This window comes from Gigantopelta aegis, chromosome 4 (genome assembly GCF_016097555.1).
Source record: "Gigantopelta aegis isolate Gae_Host chromosome 4, Gae_host_genome, whole genome shotgun sequence".
NCBI lineage: Eukaryota > Metazoa > Mollusca > Gastropoda > Neomphalida > Peltospiridae > Gigantopelta > Gigantopelta aegis.
This window is the reverse complement of record NC_054702.1, coordinates 68716051-68731309: the sequence shown is the minus strand read 5'-3', so window position 1 is coordinate 68731309 and position 15259 is coordinate 68716051. Positions and strand designations below refer to the sequence as shown.

Below are 15259 nucleotides of genomic sequence, written 5' to 3'. Positions count from 1 at the left end.
TTTTTTAATATTCAAACAGCAATCAATACAACATTGACACAACAGCACCAGAATTATATAAAGTGGAATATGATCAAGCAACTACCATAGGTATTGGAAAATGCCAGCAAAAGGGGAGGGGAGCATTTTATTAGTTCACCTTTCAACTATGGGGGATAAGACGTATTCTGGCCACCTCAGCTTCAGTCAGGAGTCTGGGACCAGGGCCCCATACTTCCAACACCTATGACAACCTATCTTAAGACCACCTCTCTATACTCCATCAAATAATATTTTTTAAATGTGTCTTTAGACACTACTTTTGATACAATCTTCAATAGCTGCATGCTTATATATCTATACAGGCCTCCCAGCATCCTTTGATAATTTAAAATGACACAGATTAAACTGACAGGAGAGTATTCCAAATTTAGAGCACATTTTTTGTAATGAGGTTTTATGTTATTTCCATATAAATTCATATTTCATTGTATATACCATAGGGAGAATGCAGATATCTGTGTAATGACTCTGTCTAATCCGGCACTCTGTGTATACTGGCTTATTCTGTCAGAACACCTAGGAATGCAGTTTAACAAAAGAGTCCACTATATATTGCAATGAAATTATTCCACAACCCGAAACATCTGTACTGTTTTATGAAACGGTCATTAATGTCAGTTCTGCTTTACAAGAAGGAAGAAATTGTTATTTTTATAAAAAAATGTGTCTTTTTTTGTTGAAAGGGGCAATTTATTCAATTAATTTGATTGTACTAGTCTAACTTGGTATGCAGAATAGAAGTGAAATAAGTTTTTACACTCATTTACAGTTTTCAATTTATTTTCAGCTAAGTATTGTACTGCTAATAAAGCAAGGACACTTCAAATTGTACCAGTATATAAATTGCCAAAAGAGAATATATTGGTATGGTACAAACTCAAATACTATAGATGACACATTTCCAAAATAAAATATTTAGAAGACAACTAGGAGTCCTGTATATATACTTTTCAGATGAAAGCCAATTGTATCTGCTTATAGTGCCATTAATCTGTCTTGGAAATAATATAACATGCTGTGAAGTATTGTGTTATCTTGTAGATAGAAGTGAAACTGATGAGACAGGGGCAGCGCTATACACCTTCAGATGACAGCTTCCCACCAAATCACCCAGTCATTACTTTTTAACCTTCATTATTACAAGGTTACAACAACATTCTTGGCAGTGATTAATGTTTGGCATTCCTCATTTTCACATTTCTATTATAAACTGTCATTTCAATTCTGTGGTAACTTGTTTTACCTTAAAGAACATAAAACAAAAGTCAGAATGTATAAGAAGTATTTGGGGAAAACCATAAAGAATATAGCCAAAAGCTTAGTTATTTTCCAGGTTTTTTTAAATTGCACATTGTGAAACTAAAGTTGAATCAATCAGTTGACATCTTATTAAGGGAGACCAGAGGTAAGATCAGGTTCAGTTTGCTTAGAACAATATTCATCCCACTATGATGATCTCAAACTACTGGATTATTTAGCTACAGCTGCCATATTTAGGGCCAGACACAACACACTATTACTAAGAAACACAAAGTCACAGTCGCCTACTGTCCAGGTATTTTTAATTTGTTTGAAAGTAATAACACAGGAATTATGAAACTGATTGTTATTGGACAATTAATTTACTATATAAATTTTTAATTATTATCAAAAATATGATTTTAATTTTCAAATACTTTATATCTCTAAGCCTATTGCCATTAACATACCCACCAACCATTAATTATCGTATTGTAATACACTAACAACATTGGAAAAACTACGGTAATGTCCAGTCATGCAAATAAATGTTAATGGTATTATTATAGCTAGTTTTACAGCATTTTGTCTAAAATTAGAAATTGGAATGACTTTTTGTACATGATTATTATATTTATTAAATGCCACTATATTCTTTAATGACAAATACATTTTGTAAGATCATTTCCCTGTAAATATTTACCTGTAGTCATGTCTTGCAATAAATAATCTTAAATTGTTTTGTAAGATGATATTGCTGCTCTATAGCATTACTGATGTATTGTCTTGAATTTAAAAATGTACCGGTATTAATTTACATCTACATGTGTGTAAACAAATGTCTGTGACTTGTGAGAACTGATGTACAAACAACATCCAACTCTGCACTAAACTGCTGTAATTCAAACTAAAATTATTGAAACACTCTGTGTATCACTTTTTCCTCATTTCAAATTCAGCATGAAAATTCTGAATCACAATAGCACACAAAAATAATTTCATAAAAAATACAAAAGCAAGTAGAGAAAAAAAGAAAGCATATTGCAAAATAGGTATTATGCAACCTCATTAAACATTAGGGTAAGCCTGTAGGTTGTTAATATACTGATGGAAAGAAATAAGAGAACATGTCAAATTATAGACCAAATTTAATTAACGTGGTATGAAATACAGACATTACCATGCTAGTTAATATCTGTATTTCATACCAAGTTGTAATGTGTGATTGAATGTGCTGCATATATGTTCCAAGTCAATTTCTGACAATATGAATTGATTTTCAATGCAGTCATTAGTTCTTGTTGCTATCTGTGTGATCCTTTATTTCTTTCCATCAGTATATAATGTATACAAGTTAGGTTCAATTTTAACTTTTAAAACAGACTCAGAAGCTTCTTTTAACCAGTAGAAAGCCTGTACCCAGTTACAGGCACTGCAAAGCACCACTTAAAAGATGATATAATAATTGTAACAGAAAAGTAGCAACTGCCAAGGTAACATTTAAGCCAGACTAACAAATTTACAGGTTTAAGATGAAAAACCAAAACATTGTTAGCACTTTTTAGAATACTGTTAAAATATCATCCATAACGATACATTTTGTTAATGACTAGAAATACAGAATGCCAAAATGCGAGCCATATTAATCTGAAATGAAAGGAATAGTTATGACTATCAAGTCTTTATGTTCATTCAAAGCAGAAACAACAGAAAACATAGGAAGCAAAGAAAATTGCAGCTTAGACCTGTATATTAAACATGACAAAAGTTGGATGATATATATATATATATATATATATACTACTCAAAAGAATTTAAGGGTCAGACGATATTTTCGACATTATTTTTCTGAATGTCAATTATATTAGCTAGACCATAATGTCACGCATGGTATTGTTCCATTTTGACGAAAGTGGGTCTAAGCAACCCATAAATGAATTAAAATCCAGTCATTGACACTGTCGACTAGTTCTAATGGCGAAAACATGCTTACATTTGCACGTAAATTAGGGCGAAAGCTAAAGGTCTGCTAAGTGCCCATAATTTGCTTTTTCACAAAGCGCTTCATTTGCACGCTTTGCTTGTGTATTCCATATTCCCAATGCTGAATTTCCGTATAATTGGAGCTTGCGTTCATGTACGGTGCACACTCCAAATTCGACAATGGTACGACGTCAACTGACTATCGAAGATCGAGGAAGGGCTATTGCTTGGCTTCAGGATGGCAATACGCAAAGAAATGTTGCTCTGAGACTTGGTGTCAGTCAGAGTGTCATTGGCCGACTGTGGCAACGGTACCAAGCAACGAATTCTGTTCGAAATCGTCCACGTTCGGGAAGACCCCGAAGCACTACAAATAGAGAGGACCGCTACATCACCAATATGGCTCTACGTCAACGCACAACCACTGCACGCCGATTACGTGACAATCTGCGGACTGCGACTGGAACTCGAGTGTCTGATCAAACCATACGCAATCGTCTGAGAGCCAATAATCTACGCTGCTGTCGCCAGGCTGTTCGACCACCACTCCTACCACGTCACAGAACGGCCAGACGTCACTGGTGCACACTTCATCTGCGGTGGCAACGTGTTCAGTGGGGTCGAGTGATGTTCACTGATGAGTCCAGGTTTAGTCTCCAGTTCAACGATGGTCGGGTTCGTGTCTACAGACGTCCTGGGGAGCGCTTCGCTGACGTTAACGTTAGACAACGTCACCAGTTCGGTGGTGGCAGCGTCATGGTGTGGGGTGGCATCTCTATCCACCACAGGATCTATGTGGTGGATGGCAATCTGAATGGAATCCGCTATCTGAAAGATTATCCGGCCGTTGGTTCTCCCAGGCCTTCAGCAGATTGGCAGCGGGGCAGTTCTGCAGGATGACAATGCCAGACCCCACCGTGCCAGGGTGGTAACGGACTTTCTCAGACAACAAGGTATCGCCAGGATGGATTGGCCAGCATATTCGCCTGACTTGGCCCCAATAGAGCACGCCTGGGACGAATTAGGCAGGAGAGTTCGGGATAACCATGCCCCTCCGGCCAACCTTCATGATCTGGGTCAACTTCTTATGGCAGAGTGGCAGGCCATTCCCCAAGAGTTCTTCAGACGTCTGATCAACAGCATGAGGCAACGATGTGTCGAGTGTATTCGCGCCAGGGGTGGATTCACACACTATTAAACGAATGTTCTAAGGTGTAAAATCCATGTTTGACAACCTTCAACTTTGACAGCATGTCATGTGACTTTCTTGTATACACTGACGTTTATTTGTGGGTTTTTGTAAATATGGAACAATAAATTAAATTTTTGGTGTAGTTTACATCATCAATCTAATACACTCTGAAACTTATTTGGTTATAAATTTTTGACCCTTACATTCTTTTGAGTAGTATATATAAAATGCAATTGTATAGGCGACCCAGCCTTTTTAATCACGTCCAGGACAGCATGCTTGAACCTTCTTGTGGATATAAGCAAATAAATTGCTGTACCATCCAATATGAAAGACAAGTTATGAAAAACATGATCCTGACAACATTTTAATGTAATGTGGCACAAAGAATACTTTGTCAGTGTGTTTTGATGAGTCCACACAATGAGTCCTCTTTTCTTAATTCATTTATACAACACACTGTAACTTTTGTGAAATTTAAGACCATGTGATGAAAATATGTTTGGTCTCACCTCTGAGAAGTTTTTGTAACAACATCTGACATTGGTGCCAGGGTTCACTTTGATCAAGGTGCCAATAAAGAATTTTATTTCAACTTCATACTTTTTGAGTGTTAGGTCGTTAAGATAATTCTGCACCACACTGATTTCAATGTACATGTATTAGATAACATGCCAACTTTCATTGCATGGATTTATGCTCTAAATAATAATATTTACAGAACATTCATGAGGTCTTATTCAACAGGCACTTACTGACTGATGTAATATCAATGTTATTTCACAGAGTGCTGAATTACTGAAATTTCATAGTTAAACAATGCTACAATAAAACTTGTAAACTAAAATAGTTCATAAGATACTATAACAAAAAACATGCAAATGAACAAAGTTACCATTAACATAGAAATGGTTTAAAATTGCAATAACAAGAATTAAGTAACAACATTTCACTATTATTCTAGTGGAGAATTTTTTTTCAACAAAAACTAGGGTAGACTGTGCAACAGCAGTCTTACAAGTTAACTGAGACACCCCAGTGGAACACATCATCAGTAATGTCCACACAAAATAGAGTTCTTTCAATGTGTTACTGTAACAATGTAACTAAACATTAACAAACATTTCAACAGAATTCATATCAATTCTACAATATGAATTAAAGAAAAACATGTATGTGGTAGTTAGGAAAAGGTTTCACACCAAAAAGTATTTTGATTATTATGTTAATCGATGACACACAACCTTTTTTGGCCCAGTAAAAAAAAAAAAAATATGCAAGTTCCATTTGCAATGTAAATTCTGTAACAATAATGAAGTGGGTTTTAAACAAGACTAGCCTGAGAAATCTCAAAACCAGCAAACGCAGCACCATTTTCTGGGTAAACCTGATTACGCGATGTCCTTCCACCACCACCACCACCACCGTGATTCGCAACATTCACATACTCTGGTGGAAACACAAGCAAATCTTTGTTGCTATTGGTCACTTCGCCTGAACAACCATGTCCAATGTTGTTATTTGACCTGTTGGCATTGCTTACTTCACCTGAACAACCACGTCCGATGTTGTTATTTGACCAGACTGAATAATTCGGCAGTGGCGACTCCATCCTGCCTTCATCGACTCTCTCATAGTTTGGCACAGCCTTGTCACCTCGGTACGGGGGAGAGCGGTTGTTGTAACACTCCACACAATAGTACCCAGACTCGTTGGAAGAATTCGAATGCTGTCCACTGATCAGAGGTCTCGAGTACAAATCTCTGTCAGTGTGAGAAGCATCATTCTTACAAGACCTAACCGATCTAACACCCTTGGTCCGTAAAGCAAGCTCCTTAGCAACCTGGTAAGGAGGAGGTTTGTCGGGATAATTTTTTACTGCCCTATAGTAATCTGCATTTCCATTGGAATCGCTGAACTGAATGAGTGGGAAGTTAACACTGCTCGGGGAAGAAGGTCCGCTGTTTTTGTTCATTGCTGCGTACTGGGAAGACCGTTGGCTGTTGGTGGAAGAAACACTTTCTGTTGGCGAGTTCACACGTTCAAGCACCGGATGCATGCCTCCATTGACTGGGTCACTGATCAGCTCTAGGTACTTGGGAATGTCCTTTTTTCTTGGTTTGAGATATCCCATCTCATCGTAATCTCTTTCTGGTATAAACTGGACCTGAGAGTAAGAGATTCTGGGATCATCCGAGGCAGAGGAGTGTTTTGAATCGAGGGAAATTGTTCTCTTCATTTGATTTGGTAGGTCTACAGTTAGCTGAAAAAGAAAAAAATATATCACAAATTTAAAAATGCAAATCATAAATTTTATTGTTGTTTTAATACCAGTCTTCATTAATATAAAAATAGGTCAAAATGTAAACCCTAAAAAGTCTCCCTTTGTTTTCTGCTATATAGCTTCACACAATTAATTAACTTAACCATGCTTTGAATTAAACCCACGTGTATATTAAATATACAGCACTAACCTTTTCACTGGCCTCAGCTCCACCTAATAAGGTCATCAGACGTCTTTTCTTGCTTGTCGGCGTCAGGCGAACGGAGCCACCCTCTGAAAGAAACACAGATTGCATGAACAGCAGAGTTAAAAACTGAAACATCATTTCAGGTTAGCTTAACCAGCCTTACCCTCTCATGCTGAAACCAGCCAGGATGTTCTTCAATGCAGGGATTCCAATAACTGTTAACATCACCTATTTTTAATGTCTAACTACTGTATAACTGAATCTATAAGCTAAATGTATATACTGACAGGGTTTCTGCCAGAGGGTAAAATAGGTATGGCGCCATACTAATTTTTTTTTTTTTTTTTTTTAAGTTAAAATTTTGACAAAATGAATTATTCTTAACCCTAACCCTAAATGTAACCCATTTTCTTTGTTGGGGAGGCCCCCCTTACCCCCTGTTAACTGTGGCTGCATTCAATTTCATAGTGCCATACCTAAAAATTTCTTTCTGGCAGAAACACTGACTGAGAATCATTTATAAAAGGTTTTCTGATTAAAACTAATAAAATGTGTATCAATCTAAGATACACCAAGCTGCACTGTATGGATGACTAATAGTTGTGTTAATAAGGATAGGACTATATTAATTTTGTTTAATGACATGCCAGCATGTTTTGAATTACTACACAATTGTGACGTGATTTTTTTTATTAGCATCAATGGGTTGTTATTATTATGCACTTGCCAACAGATAAGACAGCATATATCACTGTCTTAGAACAAGAGATGATCACATCTGACTAAAAGTATGATTATTTTTTACTTTTGAACCATGTGTGCTTATAACAGTTTTAACAGTTTTAAATTAAGATCAGACATTTGAAGTCCAAAACTCAATTTTTGTGCATGTTTAGTTTTTAGTATTCAAAGATAAAGATCACACATTAAAAATAACACATCAATAAACTATTTTATTGGCAAAAGATATTATAAACATTTACACTTCACAATACAACACAGCACACAGCACAAGACAACATAATAAATTTATTTATAATATTTCAATACAGCAGGACAAATAGGTAATACATTTTGAAATTAGAATAAAAGGTATTATATGTTCATACTAATTTCATAGATGATATTTTGAATATTAACTATTGTTTGGTAGTTTATCTTCTTTGTCATTTTTCAATGTCATCAATTTTATGTTATGTCATGACAACCATGAAATGTAAGAAATGTCATGAAACCCTCCCCCCCCCAAATTTATGCATGTGTCTTAAGTTTAAAAGGCTATTTAATGCATTTTTGACTTACATTATTCAGTTTAAAACAATGTTTTGGTATGCTCATCCATGGTGTCACCAGAAATGTTTTAAAGCAGTTCATTTTTGTAATGAACTAGTGCATACTTATGGCTAGTATTTACTCCTGTTTTTCAAAGCAAAACTGCAAACAACAGATAAAAGATAGCCAAAATGAGGTTCATCCACCCATATTTCTTGGTAACCCCATCTTAATGTTGCATACTTTAGAATTTTTTTTTTTTATCAGAACTCAGAATGCTGACAGGTGTGATTGTATTAGTAATATGTTATGTCAGGTTAATAGTTAAACGTTATAAACAGACTGTTAGCATCATGCAGTGAATGTTAAGCTATGGATTATTTAACTATAGCTATAATAATTTAAAAGAGGAATTAATAACAAGCTAGTGCAGAACAGTAAAATAACTGTGGTCTGGGGACTTTGGATATTTGGCTGCAGAACTGTATATTATATACTTTTTGTTGTAGGATAAAGGAACAAATTAATATTAATTATAATAATTGTAATGGTGAACTTTGGATATTTAACTTCAAATGACATTTTTACTTTCAATTTTGAACACAAAAAATTACAAATAAATTTGATATTAAATTTGAAAATCAAATAAAGCTAATACTTTGGTTTATTCCAAAAGACAAAATAAGAGATTATATAAATTTAAGTAATAAAAGTGTTCATTTTAATTTCCATCATTTATATTTCAACGAGAAATCACTTGTTTTTGTTATTAATCCTAAAATTATTTAAAACTGCCTACTTTTCTTTGACAACCTCCAATGACAATGAACACTACAATATTAAATTTTAATTTCCATCATTTATATTTCAGTGAGAAATCACGTTTTGTTTTTGTTATTAATACTAAAAAATTATTTCTTTAACAACCTTCAATGGACAATGACAATATTATAACTTTAATTTCCATCATTTTGTTTTTGTTATTAATACTAACATTATTTCTTTAACAACCTCCTACCTTCAATAACAATGAACACTCTACAATATTAACTTTAATTTCCATCATTTTGTTTTCGTTGTTAATACTAAAAAATTATTTCTTTAACAACCTTCAATGACAATGAACACTCTATAATATCAACTTTAATTTCCATCATTTTGTTTTCGTTATTAATACTAAAATATGTTAATTATATACAGTTCATGCAGGTGATACCGGTGGACGTGTAAACAAGGGAGGGAACACCGTCCTACCTCTCCTCCGATGGGGACACCTTGGACGGGTGAACGTCGTTGCCGGCCCGGCTGCTTCCTCGTCGTCGCTCGTGTCGCTGGCCACTACCTCATCATCAAATGCAAGATTAGCAAGCCCAAAATAAAAGTCAGTGTTCGTGGTGGATGATGATGATGACGGGAGGTGAGGCTGGGCTGGAAGGCATCATGCAAGGGTCAGAGATCAGAGGTTAGCATGCAAGGTCATGCAACTAAGCAAGCAAATTAAAAAAAGACTTAAAAACACTCTCATAACTCTGTGTTGTAGGGATGCTAGTGTAAGCAAAGCAATGAGTATTATTAGAATTTTAAAATGTTATGTTAATAAACAAAAAACAAATAGTTTACCGATCATTAATGGTAGGAAGGTAACCAAAAATGAAAAGCTAACCATTGGTAGGACTGTAAACAAAAAGGAATAGTTAACTATTGATTATTAATGGTAGAACCGCTCACAAATATTAATTGGTTAACTACTGATTATTAATAGTAGGACCATAAAAAAAAAAAAATAATAATAATTATTGTTGTTAATGATGGGACCATAACCAAAAATGAATAGTTAACTATTGATTGTAGGACCATAAATAAAAATAAAATATTACAATATTAGCATGTAACCCTCATTTTGTTTGTGGTGATTATATCTTCAAACTGTTTTAATAAAATCCTAGATTCCTACTTTTACTAAAATTAAACTCAACTGGGTGTTCCTAAACAACTATTTATTACATAAAGGATTTTATTTATTATATAACATTTAGTGAAATATCTTAAAATATCAGTGAAATAAAAGTGTTATCAGTCACTCAGTGACGATAACACATTTTAGAATGAAAATTTCACTATTTCACTCTAAAATGTGTTATCGTCACTGTAGAAAGTGTTATCTTCACTTTAAGAAATCTGGAACTATTTTGCTGCTGGCATTTTAAAAAAGGTAAACTGCCAAAAGTTATATAATAAATAGAAAATTTCATGTTTTTATCAAATATGATTTATATCTCATCTCGTGAAGTTTGCAATCATAGTACTCGTTGTGCAAGAGCAACTCATGAGATATGATTGCAAACTTCACTCAATGAGATATAAATAATATTTGACAAAAAACATGAAATATCCTCTATATATTTTATTTTTGTTAACGTTATTTAAGAATAAAGTCCAACTGTCTTATAATTAAAGAATAGAAAAATCCTTAACAATCAATCCAATGGTTTTAGTCTTCAGCAGAAAGCAATCTGCTTTATTTGTTAGCATTTTCAGAGTTTTAATCTACATTCTAAATGAAAGTCTGAAAAAAACACAACAATTAAGTTTTGGGCAACTTGAAATAAAATAAAATAAAGAACATGCATAAATTTAATATCTAAAATCAGGCCAGTTGCCAGGGTTTTCTGTAGCATAGTGTTTTACATAAATTTTGTAGTAAACTTTTAAATATTTATGAAAATGTAGACTGTATTTGACTCATTATAAACATATTTTTTATTGACCAAAAATGCAACCTTCGCTCCCTCAGAACCCCAACCCACTGGCTATATGGGTCTGAAACCAAATGTGATTTGCAATTAATTACAAAGTTGGGACTTGCGGCATAAATGATATCAGAATGAAACAAAATTATAAATCAGTTCATACAAAATAATATAACACTGGTATACACTGAAAGAAAAATGAGAGGGCACAAAACAATGTGGGAGTGATTTGAAAGAAAACTGAGGTAGAAAAACAAACAAAAACCATAAACACAAACAACAATATCAGGAATTAAAACACTCCAATTATTTACAAAAAATGATGTGTAAACAAATGTTACCAACAACATTAAGATAGATGGACATGAACATGAATGGATGATTGCAATGAAATGTACAAAATGAAATGTTTAAAATATTAGTAAACATTTATTCCTCTAATTCCCCCAAACATTTCAGTCTGCTGCAAATAAATGTAGTTATACACAAACTCAGTTTTATAGATTACAAAAGTTTCTTTGGCTTATGATCACTTGCATAATCAGCAAGTTGTGAAATATATATTAGTTTAGTATTTTACCTTTTAAAAATGTTTATTTTTAACTGACAAGAAGTAAAACTTCTAGGGTGATAATAACGAGAGACTAATAAATGCATCTCTTTTGTGTAAGATATTTTATACTTCAAATCTGGCCTCCCTCAGGTGAACAGATCTCATGACTCAAAACTACTAACTCATCCAGTGACAATTTTTAACTGAAAGATGTTTCCAAAAAGGATAATAAATATGAAATCTTTATTAGTACAATATGGTTAATCCCTCTAAAACATGATTTATTGAAAAGGACAAAAATATGAAAGAAAATGTACTAATTAGTGCAATGAGATAAAATTAACAACTGTTCATGATAAACACCCTATATATGCATACAGAAAAAACACCACTAGTTATGTTTACAGCTTTACCATTTAAATTATCTAAATAATACTTTTTGATCAGCCTGTAGGTTGCTTTATTGCAGGAGTATAAATTTGATTGTGATAAACCAGACACTTGGTTAATGCATTATATCAAACCCTCAGAACAATTGCTTTTTAAAACAATTTGCTAAAATTAACACATAAATTTTATAATAGACACATAATTAACACATTAATTAGAATTAACAGTTTTCTACTCACTATATCCCCCTCCTCTCTTTTTCTTCCTCTTTGTTCATGTTTATGTAGGTCTGTTATATCTTAATATTTATCCGCTTGTAAAATGTAGGGAGGGGTTATGCTTGTTGATCAATCCCATTATGTTTTGTCAAATAAATATTGTTTCAATAAATTGCTTTTTAACCCCCTGATAAGAAATAAAGGAATGAAGGAATATTTTGTCTATACTTACCATCAAGAGCAGATGGTGAAGACTGGGCAATCTCATCAGGGGTCATATTGTCACATATTTCCTTGTACCGTTCCAGTTTTTGTAACAAGAATGAAAATGTAGGTCGATCTTCAGGTGAGTAACTCCAACATTTCTGCATTAAGTCATATCTAAAAATATGCAAAACATTTGTGTCAAGCATGAACCTTGTAAGCAATAAATTCAAGGATGAATTGTTTTAATTAACTGGCTTAAAAATAGATCAAGTAATCAATAATTTGAAATAGTTGAAAGAAAGAAAGAAATGTTTTATTTAACGACGCACTCAACACATTTTATTTACGGTTATATGGCGTCAGACATATGGTTAAGGACCACACAGATTTTAAGAGGAAACCCGCTGTCGCCACTACATGGGCTACTCTTCCGATTAGCAGCAAGGGATCTTTTATTTGCGCTTCCCACAGGCAGGATAGCATAAACCATGGCCTTTGTTGAACCAGTTATGGATCACTGGTCGGTGCAAGTGGTTTACACCTACCCATTGAGCCTTGCGAAGCAATGCACCATTAACGTCTTTTACAGGATTGAAGTCACTTTGTATGATTACAATAAGATGTTCATAAATCTAATAATTTATGCAACCACACAATTTTACGACTTACATGTCATCTGGACACTTTTCTGGCCTCTCAAGTTTTCCACCAGCTCGCACAAAATGTAGAACTTCAATGTTGGTTCTGGCAGGATATGGTTGTTGTCCCAATGTTACAACTTCCCACATCAGAACACCAAAAGCCCTGCAAAAAAGTATAATTTGTCAATAATATGTCATTATATGTTTAACTGTAACATACGCATATATAAAAGCACATCAGAAGTATAAAATACCTATCAACTAATGTTATTTCATAATGACACATCTCACCATAAAATGAAAATGACATTGACAATATATTCTGAAAACCTCTGCAAGGAATTAACAATGGCATGCTAGTGTGACCTTTTATCAAAGAACAAGGTCAAGGACAGAAACAGTTTTTGAGTAGTGCTAAAATCCAGATTTCCAGAAATACTTACATGACTTTTATTTCTTGGTCTGTCCCGAAATACAAAATAATTTCTTAAAGGTGTTAAATGAACAAGATGAATAATAACAATGAATAACAAGACTATACCATATATCAGAGAGGGTTGTGAATACACCATCCACCAGCGACTCAGGAGACATCCACCTCACTGGAAGCAAGCCTTCACCCTCCTTTCTGTAGTAATCATTCTTGTAAATATCTCTCGCCAGACCAAAGTCGCCTATCTTTATAACCATCTCAACTGGGTGAACACTCGACACAAGGCAATTTCTGGCAGCTAAATCTCTGAAACACACACAACAAAAGCAAAATAGAAACATCTTCATACTTCTGGTCAGTTGCATGCATTGATGAATAGATTGACATATGGAAGAGATGCAAGTCTAATTTTATGTCTACATTCAGCCATTTAGTGTCCGGCATATAAAATTTAATGCACTAGTGGAAAACACATGGGTTCTATTGTGCTTAATATGTATACATTTATTACAAAGCACTGCAAGGACAAGCATAATAAATGCAATAAATATATTATTCCAAGAAGACTCCATATGTGATATGGGACATGAATAAGAATGTTTAGACTTTATTTCTATTAAAATGTGTCCAATAATTACAAGTATGTGCCAGTTTTAAAAAATATTAAGTGCCAATAATGTCAAATAAGAATTGTTGTGTTGAATGATTTTCTGTGTATTGTGTTAAATGATCACCTGTGAACAAAGTGCATTTCTTCAAGGTACTGACATCCCCTGGCCACATGGACACAGATCTGTACCAGGTCTGGCAGCAACAATTTACAGGCACTGGACTACAACAAAACATAAAACAGTAATAATGATAAAAAGGATTGCAATGACATTGTTTAATAAGCTATTAATATATTATTGTAATTGTGATACATATTTAGTTTAGGAAATGAAGCAAAAAAAAAATCAACAACAACCCACTGTTAACAGATGGCTACTCTTTATTATTTATTACTAGAAAAAAATATTTCCTATGCACTTTACCACAGATAGAACAGTACACCACATCTCTTGATATACCTGTTACTTCTGTATAAAACTATAAGCATCATTATTAGAAAGCATATTTTAAAGCAGTATAAAAACTTAGTTTCTAGGTCTAAACAATACCGATATTCTAAGAATTATTGTCTGGAGACATGTTTTAAAAATCAACCAAACAGTTTTATAAGATCTGATCTAGAATGGTTATCCAAATGAAAAAAAGAAGATACAAAGATGTCAGGTAGTAAATTGATTAGCTTACGTTAGTAGCCCTGCAGTTGCGAAGGAAGGACAGGAGGTCACTGCCTTCCATGAGCTCCAGGATAAGGAACTGAGGATCATTGTCGAGGCAGACGCCCAGAAGACCGAGAATGTGCTCATGGTGGAAGTTACTCATCAACAAGGCTTCTTTCAGGAATTCCTCCTTTTCACTCTCGGTAGCTGATTTTCTTAGTGTCTGCAATCAAATGATAAAATAATAACTGTTATTTTGATAGACTAAAGAGGATTTTTGAAAACAATACATTAATACAGAGTTACAGCAAAAGGATGCCATGAAGTAACCACTCAAAAATATTAGGACTTTCCCTTTTTGTCTGTTTCATTCTTTGCACTCCTCAGCTACTACTTTGTGGGTATTTCCAGCCTATTATATGTTTTGAGGTATTACATACACCTTTACTAGGGAAAAAATTATTGAATTTGTTACCTAATGCACTAACGTAATTATGGAAAAGCGGTACAATAACTGACTAACACATTGCTGTCTTTCCATGGACCTATGAACTAACAATGGAAAGAAAAACACTAATCCACTTGAGAAAATAAATCTGT

At 33.9% G+C, this 15259-nt stretch overlaps 1 protein-coding gene across 1 annotated transcript in view; it reads right to left on the bottom strand.

Moving 5' to 3' along the window:
- Positions 1 to 4564: 4564 nt before the first annotated feature.
- LOC121369958 (proto-oncogene tyrosine-protein kinase ROS-like) overlaps positions 4565 to 15259 on the bottom strand; it is a 50331-nt gene continuing 39636 nt past the window's right edge. Inside the window, exons 30-36 of the mRNA XM_041495040.1 lie at positions 14688 to 14882; positions 14126 to 14223; positions 13500 to 13697; positions 12987 to 13121; positions 12343 to 12491; positions 6931 to 7013; positions 4565 to 6719 (exon numbers count right to left, since the gene is read on the bottom strand). Coding sequence (XP_041350974.1) covers positions 5781 to 6719; positions 6931 to 7013; positions 12343 to 12491; positions 12987 to 13121; positions 13500 to 13697; positions 14126 to 14223; positions 14688 to 14882 — 1797 coding nt within the window. The 3' untranslated portion in view covers positions 4565 to 5780. The remainder of the gene's footprint in view (positions 6720 to 6930; positions 7014 to 12342; positions 12492 to 12986; positions 13122 to 13499; positions 13698 to 14125; positions 14224 to 14687; positions 14883 to 15259) is intronic.